This window comes from Mustelus asterias, chromosome 11 (assembly GCF_964213995.1).
Source record: "Mustelus asterias chromosome 11, sMusAst1.hap1.1, whole genome shotgun sequence".
Lineage (NCBI taxonomy): Eukaryota > Metazoa > Chordata > Chondrichthyes > Carcharhiniformes > Triakidae > Mustelus > Mustelus asterias.
Window position 1 is genome coordinate 27,998,386 of NC_135811.1, and position 11,607 is coordinate 28,009,992.

General features: G+C 44.4%; 1 protein-coding gene and 1 pseudogene across 1 annotated transcript in view; both read right to left on the reverse strand.

Annotated features, from left to right (window-relative positions):
- Positions 1–2,496, reverse strand: part of plpp4 (phospholipid phosphatase 4) — a 206,401-nt gene extending 203,905 nt beyond the window's left edge. The window contains exons 1-2 of the mRNA XM_078224334.1: positions 2,492–2,496; positions 1,688–1,796 (exon numbers count right to left, since the gene is read on the reverse strand). Coding sequence (XP_078080460.1) covers positions 1,688–1,796; positions 2,492–2,496 — 114 coding nt within the window. The remainder of the gene's footprint in view (positions 1–1,687; positions 1,797–2,491) is intronic.
- Positions 2,497–10,484: 7,988 nt separating this feature from the next.
- LOC144501028 (U2 spliceosomal RNA) lies at positions 10,485–10,689 on the reverse strand (annotated as a pseudogene).
- Between the last annotated feature and the right edge of the window lie 918 nt (positions 10,690–11,607).

Genomic DNA, 11,607 nt, shown 5'->3' on the forward strand with positions numbered 1-11,607 from the left:
TTTTTGCAGACCTGGCACAAGATCAATTTCTCTTCCTGAGCTTATAAAAAATCTCTGGCCCAGTGTCAATGTGTTGGGAAGCCTCCCTTGGAGGTTACTTTCCTCCCTCGGGCCTCACCTGCCGGATTGCAGGAACCACTGCTTTCCTGCTGTAAGCCACTGGCTATTTTGGAGCAGGGTCCTATTTCTGGTGACAACAGCTCGCCAGCAGCATTTCAACATTGCCCGCTGATTAATTTGGCTTTATTCTCCGCTGACACTGACTCGACGGGCAGCCACTGCTCTGCTGGTTCTGTACCTGTTCTGGGCACAAGTCACGTTTCTTGCCATTTATTTTTATTCAATTACTAGGCAAACTTCTTTTGAATTGCAAGGATTTGCACGGTAGCACAGTGGTTAGCACTACTGCCTCATAGCGCAAGGGACCCAGGGTCGATTCCTGACTTGGGTCACTGCCTGTGCGGAGTTTGCACATTCTCCATCTGTCTGCGTGGGTTTTCTCCGGGTGCTCCGGTTTCCTCTCTCAGTCTAAAAAGTGTGCTGGTTAAGTGCATTGGCTAAATTCTCCCTCAGTGTACCCGAACAGATGCCGGAGTGTAGCGACTAGGGGATTTTCACAATAACTTCATTGCAGTGTTAATGTCGGCCTACTTGTGACGCTAATAAATAAACTTTAAAAAAACCGTAAGATCTGAAGCAACATTGTCATGTTTCAATTGCAAACTAGAAAAAAAATCATGAAACTACCACTGATTCATTTTTTCTTTACTCAGCCAAATCAGTATTTTATAAAAGAAGGAAACAAGTATTGATGTTAGAAATTAATAATTGTTTTCAGACACTGCTGTGTCACAGTTTAAGACTATTGCTGACATTTTGCCAAAGGAGATCTAGACAAAATTGACTTCCTTCTAATTCCAAGTAATCTCCAGCCCAATCTACATACCAAAGACCCAACAGATAAATGATCAGAACACATAAATCTAAGCTGTGTAAATCTGAAGGACAAAGCACCTGGAAAATCATTATCTGAATAATGGATGGTTCTAAAAGATACTTCCTATTCATTTACAAAATATTCAAAGTGATTCAAAAGTCTGTGCTTTTAACCATTTTTCAAAAGATTGTGGAACCTTTATTGCTCAGGCTGAAGCTCAAACAAAACTAATGGATGGGATATGTGAAAGATCCAAGGAAAATCAAGTTTCCTGGTGTTAATTGAGTGTTAATTGCAATGTTCATTTGCCACCTTTAATGGATAATGTTCTGGGTTTGCACTCCCCAGTATGGAGCCTTATCCATAGGGAGTGCAAATTGAAAATTAGCACATATGCTGCATATGATCTTTCAATCATTAGAGAATAATATCCTGAAAGCAATGGAATTTTCTACACTGGATGAGACACCCCCCCACCCGTGTGGAAAGTTGGAAAATTATCCCTGCACTCTCTGCACAGAACTGTTTTCTTGCAGCCCATGTTTAGGTCCTCTGCTATTTAACAGTATTGATTGGTAACAATGCACGTCTCAACAGAAAATACTTTCACAGAAAAAAAAAATCACTTATTATGATATTAGCAGTAGATGACCTGGTGTGACATCTTCTTGCTGAACAATCAGACGTGAATCACAATAAATTGATACTCTTGACATTTTTCTGTTGTTAGAAATCAAGCATTGTACTTACAAACATAATGCGGGTAGGTATGTGGTCTGACTGCACAATGGGATTCTTGTACAGCCAAATTTCTTCAGGCTGAATAACCCGCTGGAAGGGATCCAGAAATTCTGTGAAACTGCAGAGAAAATTGAAAAAAAAGGTTTATTTGTACGTGCTGGAGGGAGAGGGCATGGGAAAGAAGATTTGTTCCTGTAAGAATAGTAATCTGAAGTGTCATTCTACGAGTGAAATATTTTACCCTATCTAGGACTTATGGGAACAATGTCAGGAGCAGGTCCCTCTAGCTTACTGGTCTTTGTGCGTGCCTTAGCTCTGCTTTGAATTTTTCCTGATTTCCTTCTTACACGGAGCATTGTAGCAAATTAAAAAGCACGAGATAAGCTCTAACAAGTTGCTCTTAGTGACCAAGTGGTACCACAAAAGAGTACTTTGCTTTCGTAATGTTCTTTCAGTCAACAAGGATTAAATAGTCTGGTTTCTTTTGTAAGGTCTTGACCCTTACTCTTTTCAGTAGGTCAGTATCTGGCAGATTTCATTGGTAGAATGGAAACTAAGGAGCCATTTTGTTTGAGGATGATGTCTGGTTAGACTGACAAAGTAAGAAGTCTCACAACACCAGGTTAATCTCCACATCATAGACTGACAAATGCCAGGAAATCTGAACTGCATAGCCAATTTGACTTCATCTTGGTTCTCTGTTCTGTCACCTGGGACTCTCCCTGCATTTATACTGGTGGAATGCTGCTGAAACACTGAGACTATAGAGTTTCCCGTCTAAATTCAACTTGTACTGCTTCATAAAACTCATACATCATTCCATATATATTTCTGGAAGGGGATCCGGTATTAATTGTTTTACGCTTCTTGAAACTTGAATGTTTTGTCCCATATGTTTTAGTACATAATCCAAATAAATAGTTTAATAGAAAATCATAATTTAATAGCTCATTGCTGCATCACAATTATATAGTGTAGTTAAATTGACTAATACCTTTTTATTATAATTATGCCTCCCAGTTACACATATGAGAACCAGACTGATTGCCTTGGGGGCCATTCTCCCAGCCAAGAGACTTAAACAAAGGCCATTTCGCGGGCTCCCCACTGGGCCCCACGGCCTCCGCTAGTCACCGGCAGCCGGATTCCTGGCGCCATCAGCTCTGTGCTGATTTGCATAATTTATTCAAATTAAAATTTCCTTGCAATTTACATATAATTAGTGGGACTGAAGTCTCCGGACCCATGAGCATCTCCCCCAGAGATGTTTCACTCCAGCAAGGTTTACAATAGCTCCCCACTTGCGGGGAGCTGGCAGCCCCATCCGCTGGAGTGAAAGGGGAGGCCAATCGAGGCCCCCCGGAGGGTGGGGGTAAAGGGGTTTTGCCCCCTGGGCATTACCAGCTTGGCAGTGACAGCCTGCCACCCTGGCACTAACCAAGGGGCAAAGTGCCAATGCCTAGGGGGCACCTTGGCACTGCCCACACGATATCAGGCAGTGCCAAGGTGGAGGGGCCAAATGGGAGGTCCCACTGCCACTCTGCACTCGGCAGTGACAGAGATGGGGAGACCAGCGATCGGGGCTGTGGGGGAAGGGGTCAGGACTGGGGGGCGGAGGAGGGGGGATGGGGGGGGGTGAAAAAAATACCCAGGAGATCTAGACTGCTGGGGTGTGGGGGACATCAAGGCGGGCGAGATCCAGGCTGCCCCCGACACATCCGGGAGGGCCAGCGATGTGGGTCGTGGGGCTGGCCAGCGACCTGGAGACCGGCAGTGCTCTGACAGATCGGCGCATGCGCAGTGGCTCGCTCAGTGCCATGCTGCCGGTCTCCCCAGTGGGAATAGGCTGCACTCATAGATTTTTAACCGGAATTACACTCGTGCACTCTACAGTGCTCAGAGTGTGGGAGATTCACTGCTCACGTCACACAGCCGGTGGGGATCCCAATGCTCTGCTGAATGGGACATCAGCCAATAGTCAGGATTCCCACTGGATGCGAGGGTTGTTGAGATTCACCCGACCTGCCCCACCGCCAGGATTGGGCAGCAACTCGGTAATTATGGGAACCCATGATTTGCAATACAATTAGTGGATTTGATGGCCCATTCACCACCACAACCATTCACCGCCTCTCCAGCATGAAATGCACTGGGTAGGCTTTGGTGCTGGTAATAACCACCGTAGACCAAGCATCCTCTCCCCCTACCCCCCCCCCATATGACAGGTCGTCTCCCCCCCACATCTTGCAGGCACAGGAGTGACCTGACACCCCTTGCTACCTCCTCAGATGTCCCACTGAGCCCCCCTCCTTCCTCAGCCCCCCTCAAACCCCTCCTCCCTCAGCCCCCCTGTTTTTGGTCTGTAAAAGACGAAGTAGAATCCTTTGAAGAAATCAATCAGGCCTAGCGTCTATGTAAACACTGTGGCTAGCAACAATGGGGCTAATGGAGATGCGTTCAAGCGTGAAGGGTAATGTAAATAAACACAGCCGACTGGAGGCTGAGTAGAAATCCATTAAGTAATCAATGGAAGCCTATTTCAAATCAATGCACCATGAAATTGACAGAGATAAAATGTTTCAATGGAATAGAGGGTATTTCAATGTTTCAGCTTTCTAGGAAGGCTCAGAGAATTCAAATAAAAGCCATGTGATTACATTGGAGCGGAGTGCATAGCGGTGGAGAAGGATCCCAGTGAAATTGACATCCCCTTCTTGTCAAAGAATTTCAAGGGGTCTGCTCACACTTGCAGCTTCTGACAGGGAGAAAGGGAAATCTCTGCTGCAGAATGGAATGCTGCAGTGATTTAAAAGCCTGTCAGCTGTCAAGGGGCATGGAGATTAAATTGACCTGGTCATTTCAACATTTTCCCAGCTTACAGGCAGGACTGAAGAACTTAATCAAAGAGCTGCCTGAAACCACCATGCCGGGGTGATCTTCAGGTCTGCCTGGGCTAGAAGGGGCAGTCCAGCCATGAGACTCCCATTCCGGGGGTCGGGGTGGTTGGGTGGGGGTGGGGGGGGGGGGGGTGTGGGGGGGTGGGGTGGGGGGAGGGGTCATGATCAACCACTTGGCCTCAGCCGGAGCCCATCCAACCCTCAGGACCTTTGGAGGACCCTTCCTCTGTAGCCTGGCAGTAGCAGAGGGGCAAATGGCCATTCTACCTACCTCCTTGATCACCCTCCCCCCCCCCCCACCCCTTGCGGCCCAAGGCACCAGACCAAGGTGTCAGTTGCAGGGGGCAGTGCATCATTGGTGCTGCTATGGTGTGGGGCCTGAAGAGGGGGAAGGGTCTGAGTGAGATGTTTGAGGGCGGAGGGGGGTAGCTGAGTGAGTGGCTTCTGAGGTTTGAGGGGGCTGAGTGGGGATCTGAGGCACAAGGAGTTCTGAATGAGGGGTTTGAGGGAGGAGGGGTCTGAGTGAGAGGTTTGAGGGAGGAGGGGGCTGAGTGAGGGCCTGAGGGTGGGAGGGGGGGTCAGATCACCCTCATATGTGTGTGTTGTGGGTAGAGGTGGTGGGCAGGAGGATGCCTCTTTTTGCTGTGAGGTTGGTGAGGCTCCCCTGATCAGAAGGGGCTGGGGGATGATGGTTGCCATTTTGATTTGTTGGGGGGAGGGGGGCCTGTCTCTGACCATGGAGCTCAGGGCGCTCGTTCATGAGGTGGCCTCATTAGCATCTTTCAGGTGGGCTAATCCCACCTGGCAGACACTGCCAGTGCCAGCAGGAAACAGCCCCCTTTTCCCGCTGGAGTGGGCACTTAGTCCCAGTTTGCATGAATCGGGTTTTGGCAAGTTGACTTGATGGAGTTAGTTAGACTTTACAAGCAAGTCTTTATAAATGTTAAGCTGCAAAAATATTTAGCACAGGAAATAAATGTGAAGTTCTAAGAGTTTAGGAATTGCACTTATGACAAGTGAGATGGTGAAAGCAAAGATGCCAATGTTTATAAGTGTTTCTTGGAACCCTAACTTAGTCACTGTTCAGTAGTGGCATTGTAAGTGCACAAAAAAGCTTTGTAATGCAAAATAAAATTGGTTGCAGCTATTCTGCCTGTACGTTCTACAAAAGCAGATGAGATTCAGTAGCATTGATTCTGAAGCAGAATTCACAATGTCATCCTGGTCAGTATCACTGTGAAGGAATGATTTGTGCACTGACATGATCGATTCTGCCTCCTTCAATCTGGCTGCCAGTATCGATGGTTTGATGTGATTTTCTTCTTGGTAAGAGCTGGAATATTCCGCCATTCAGGTAGGTGGGGCAGAGGATACAGGCTGATTAATATTCAGGGATCCACTTTCTGTAGCGGAGTTTAATTACGAACCTGTCCTGCTGCAGCTAAAATAATTCAATATTTTTTTGCAAGGCTTTACCCAAATAGCTTTAAGTTAACGTTGGAACATAGGGTTAGGAGCAGAAGTTCAGCTTTTCCTGCCTGCCCCACCATTCAGATTATGGTTCATTTGCTTCTGATGTCTCAACTCCACTTTCCTGCCTGTCCTCTATAAATTTGTCTAACTCTGCCTTGAATAACTTCAGTGACCCAGCCTCCACTGCGCTCTGGGGAAGAGAATTCCACATATTAATCATGCCTTTCAGAGAAAAAAATGATCTTCATCTTCAATAGTAGACCTCTTGCTCTTAAACGATGTCTCATAGTTCTAATCTCTCCCACAAGGGGAACCATCCTCTTGGTTCCTACCCTATTGAATTATTCCCCCAGGATCTCCAATGGATATAGGCCCTACCTCTTTAACCTCTCTTCGAAAGGTAAGCCCCCATCCCAGTAATGAGTCAAGTGAACCTTCTCTGAACTGTTTCTGTTCAACTGTGTTTTAAACAAAGAGACCAAACCTGTATAGATATTCCAGATGCGGTGTCCCTGGCCCTGTACAGCTGCAGTAAAAGATCCCTACTTTTATATTCCATCCCCCTGGCAATAAACACCATAATAATGAGCTTGTATTTCCCCAACACATGCTCTGCATATTTTAAAAATGTGCATTTTCTCACCATTTTCCAAGCATATAGAATTGAAGATAGTGAAGAATTATGTTGAATCATTACCTATCAATGTTATTTACAGCTATCTGCTCTATGAAAAGATCTTTGGAATTCAGTTTTTATTAATGCACCAAACACATGTAACTTAAAATAAATCAAGATGGTTACTTTGATGCAATGTTGCTTCCTACATCAATTGGAAAACACCGGCTAAAAATTGTCTCAAAGTCTAAAACACAGCTAAATTTTGAGAATTTGTCACTTTCCCAGCCGATTCCTAAGCTAAGGACGCAATGTTCAACTTACCTTTCTTAAATCCTCTTTGATAGCTGGCAATGATTCTCTGACTGGACCCTAAGAGATGGGGTGGGATTTCATGAAAAAAGCTCTATGTGCCAAATGAGTGTGAAAATGAGAAAGAATCATGCCGACTTTTTGGGGGAACTCCCAGTGGCAATCATATGGCACTTAGTTTAAAAAAGAGCCAGGATGTGATTCTCGCCAGCAGGGGTAGGGGCAGACCCTAATCTCACCAGTGAAGCAAGCTGTTGTACTCTTGGGGCACCATTGTGTAGGTGCTTCGATCCCCCAGTGCACTGGGAGATCTCCTATCACTCCCCCCACGGATATTGGGATCCACCATTGCTGGGGACCATACATGATTCTTGCCAGTGAGGACCTCGACCAGTAAGTACAAGTGAGCCTGGATGAGGCTATACTCATTGGAATTCAGAAGAATAAGGGGAGATCTTACACAAACATAAGATTATGAAGGGAATAGATAAAATAGAAGCAGGGAAGTTGTTTTCACTGGCAGGTAAAACTTGAACTAGGGGGCATGGCCTCAAAATAAGGGAAGCAGATTTAGGACTGAGTTGAGGAGGAACTTTTTCACACAAAGGGTTGTGAATCTGTGGAATTCCCTGCCCAGTGAAGCAGTTCAGGCTACCTCATTGAATGGTTTTAAGGCAAGGATAGATAAATCATTGAACAGTAAAGAAATTAAGGGTTATGGTGAGCGGGCGGGTAAGTGGAGCTGAGTCCACGAAAAGATCAGCCATGATCTTTTTGAATGGCGGAGCAGGCTCGAGGGGCCAGATGGCCTGCTCCTAGTTCTTATGTTCTTATTGCATCCAGGACTCACTAATGATATTTAAATGATGTTATAAATATTTAAATAGGCTTTGAGCACTTTCTGAGCACAAAGCCAATTTCGCTGGCAAATCAGTGCTGGTAAGATCACAAGAGGCGATAAACCAAGCACGATCCTGATTTTTTGCTTCTTGCCCTATCTTACCGGTTTGCCTTGCCGATCAACTGGTGGGACAAATCGGTAAGATTGTGGCCATGGGATTGACATGGGGTGAGACATAAGCCACAGCACAAGACAGGGCCCGAAGGAAGAACATTTATAGAATCATAGAATCCCTACAGTGCAGGAGGAGGCCATTTGGCCATCGAGTCTGCAATCCCACCCAGGCCCTATTCCCGTAGCCCCACATATTTACCCTGCTAATCCCCCTGCCACTAGGATCAATTTAGCACGGCCAATCCACCTAACCCGCACATCTTTGGACCGTGGAAGGAAAATAAAGCAGCCGGAGGAAACCCACATTGTTGTCGCCTTATTTCCCACCTAGGACAAGAAGGATAACAAACTAACTAACTAATTCACTTAACATCAGGAGAGAAAAGAACCCAGGACCGTAGGTAGCACGCATGAACAGCTGAAACTACTCAGTGAGGACAAATGTGAGAGGGGGATTTTAATGAAATTAGGGGAGCGACTGACTATGAATCTGACAGCCAAATTATATGTATTTGTCAATAAGACAGATTCCGAAGGGAGGAATTTACAGACATGCAGCTCTGTATCTCTGCTGAGAGACTGGATGAGCTACACAAAGGCAAATTCCACAAAGATACTGGCAGCAGACCTTTGGAAATGGAGGATGTGAATGAAACTGGAAATTGAATCGGGCAAAGAATGGGCAGCAATTGAGATACTGTTCATTTTGCATTCCCACTTGAGTTGAATTGCACCCCTGCTGGCGTTTTCTTATGTTCCAAAGGAGACAAAATTCTAACCTCTATCACACATGTCCAGGAAAGCAAGTTTTCGCACTCCACTACAAAGAACAATTTAGTTTGCACACCCTTCAACATGTTTAAATCTGACGGTGCTACAATTAACTCTGGATGCAGTCACAAATAGCACAATGCTTTCGAATGAGAAACAGCTTCATTCTACTGTTAGAAAATGGCACAGACATATTTAAAACGTCAATACAGAACTGTAAGGTTGGTGCCTCGCTTTATTCTGATGGATAGAAATAAACATTAAAATTGTAGTTCATGTTACAGGACAAGTTACGAAAAGAACAAAAATGAACTAACACTGGACATGACAAAGAAATTCTCAATTAAATATTTAAACCTTGTACTTGATTCAGGTATCCTCTTGTAATATCCAGATGCCGTTTTGGGAGATATGTAAATAACATCATCACACGGTAATATCTGATACTTGTCGCCATTAACATCTTTGCTTTTTTGTCAAAATTCTTTATTGAAACCTTTAATTGAATTTCACATTTAGAGTTGTTTGATGTCAACTATTGAACTGTCAAGTCGATTGGCATTTGATCAAGCGTAAGCAACATCTCTTCACTTGTCGTATTAAATCATTCACATAGCTGACCAACTTTCAAACACTAGTTTAATAACTCGGATGTAAAGTAATTGCCAAGGGGGTATTCTGTAGCCACCAGGGCTTATTGTGCTGTGAGCTACTGCTGGCAAAACCTCTTCTTCAGCACGGAACAATTGCCAGCTTTCTATATTATAACCAGAGGTTTCAGTAAAACTATTGCTGTTTTCACTGAAAGAGCCAATGTTCAAATGGGAGGAATAACAGCCGAGTGACTGAAGTAAAAGCAGTGATTGGCATTCTTGCTAATATCAAAGATGGGTTGGCGACCGTTGATCTGTCAGCATGTGATTTACAGTTCTATTAATAAAATTCAAATTCTTTGCTTTCGTGATTGCATGATTGGTTTTAACTCTCTTTTTCACAATTTTCTCATTATTTCCTTGTGTTCACAGTGAGGAATATTGATATTTACCCTGTCTTTGACAAGGACACATGCAGAGAAAATGCACTGTGGGACTTGGCTACTTTTTGATAGCAAGTCATTTATTAAATGAATGAAAGCAAATTGCACATCACTGTTTAAAATCCTGTCTAGTTTCCTTGTCAGAAGCACAGCAGCAACTTGCATTTATACAACAGCATTAATGAAATAAAAATCCAAAAATGCTTCACTGAGATGTAACCATAAAAAAAACATATTGTAAGATTTATTTCCTCACTGTTGGTGATTTGCCCTCATCTGCCAATGTGATATTGGGTGCAAACTCCTCATTTAACAAATAAGCTATTTCCATATTGTCCATTATTGCCACTGCTTTACCCATCTTTAATGGCTGCATATTCCTCTTCACTATTCTAACATATTTATAAAAACTTTTGCAGTTTGCTTTGATACACCTAGCAGGTTGTCATGTTACCTTGTTGCAACTTGTATTACTTTCTCTGTATGCCTTTGTTGCTTCTTTTAGCTCTCCCAGTCCACGAGATTTCTACTTTTCCTGGTATTTGTATCAAGCGATTCTTTTTTTTATACTTTTCCAATTCAATCAAATCAAATCCAATTCAGAGTCTCAACAAGTTGAGACATTTCAGATCCAGGCTGACAAGACAGGGCAAGCGACCAAAATCACCCTGTCCTGGGCCCGATCTACATGAGCCAAGCTGATTGGAGAAGGGGGAGGTTCCTCCTCCAAGACTTGGGCTCATCTGCATCCTAGCCAAAAGGCCGAGATGCCGCTTTTAAAAATTGCTTCATATGAAACATATGAAGCTTCAATGTAACCTAATGACCTCAACCAAGTGCAGCATCCTCTCCATACTACACTTGATCTTAGCCAAAAGGCCGAGAAGCGATCAAGCGATTCTTTTAGCTCAATAACATTTCTTAGCTCAGCTGTTGATCAAGGTTGCTTAACCATGAAAGCTTTTGCCTTTTGGAGGTTTTTATAGAACCATAGAATTCCTACAGTGCAGAAGGAGGCCATTCGGCCCATCGAGCCTGCGCCGACAACAATCCCACCCAAGCCTTTTCCCTGTAACCCCATGTATTTACCCTGCTAATCCCCTGACAGTAGGGGGCAATTTAGCATGGCCAATCAACCTAACCCACACCATCTTTTGTGAGCGTGGGAGGAAACCAGAGCACCCGGAGGAAACCCACGCAGACATGGGGAGAACGTGCAAACTCCACACAGACAGTGGAATTGAACCCGGGTCCCTGGTGCTATGAGGCAACAGTGCTAACCATCGTGCCACCCATATAAAAAAAAGAGGAGGAGGCCATTTGGCCAGTCCTGTTTGTGCTGGCACTCTGCAATAGCAATTCATCTAGTTCCTCTTCCTCAAAGCCCTGCAAACTCTCTCTCTTCAGATAATATTCCAATTCTCTTTTGAACGTCACACTGAATCGGCCTCTACCACACTCTCAGGCAGTGCATTCAAGAACTTAACCACCCACTCTGCAAAAGGCTTTTCCTCATGTTGTTGCTTCTTTTGCCCATGACCTTAAATCCGGCCCCTCTGGTTCTTGATCTTTCTGAAACCAAGAACAGTTTCTCCATACCTGCTCTGGACAGAGACCTCATTATTTTGAATGCCTCTGTCAGATTTCCTCTCCTCCAAGGATAACAGGCCCCAGCTTCTCCAATCCATTGTTACGATCCCCATGGAGACCGACAACTTTTAAAAATAAATGTGAACTTCCATTAATTGATTGAAAGGATCAGATGGCAAGATTTCAAGTTGCAAGATATTTACTGTAATAAACTAACTA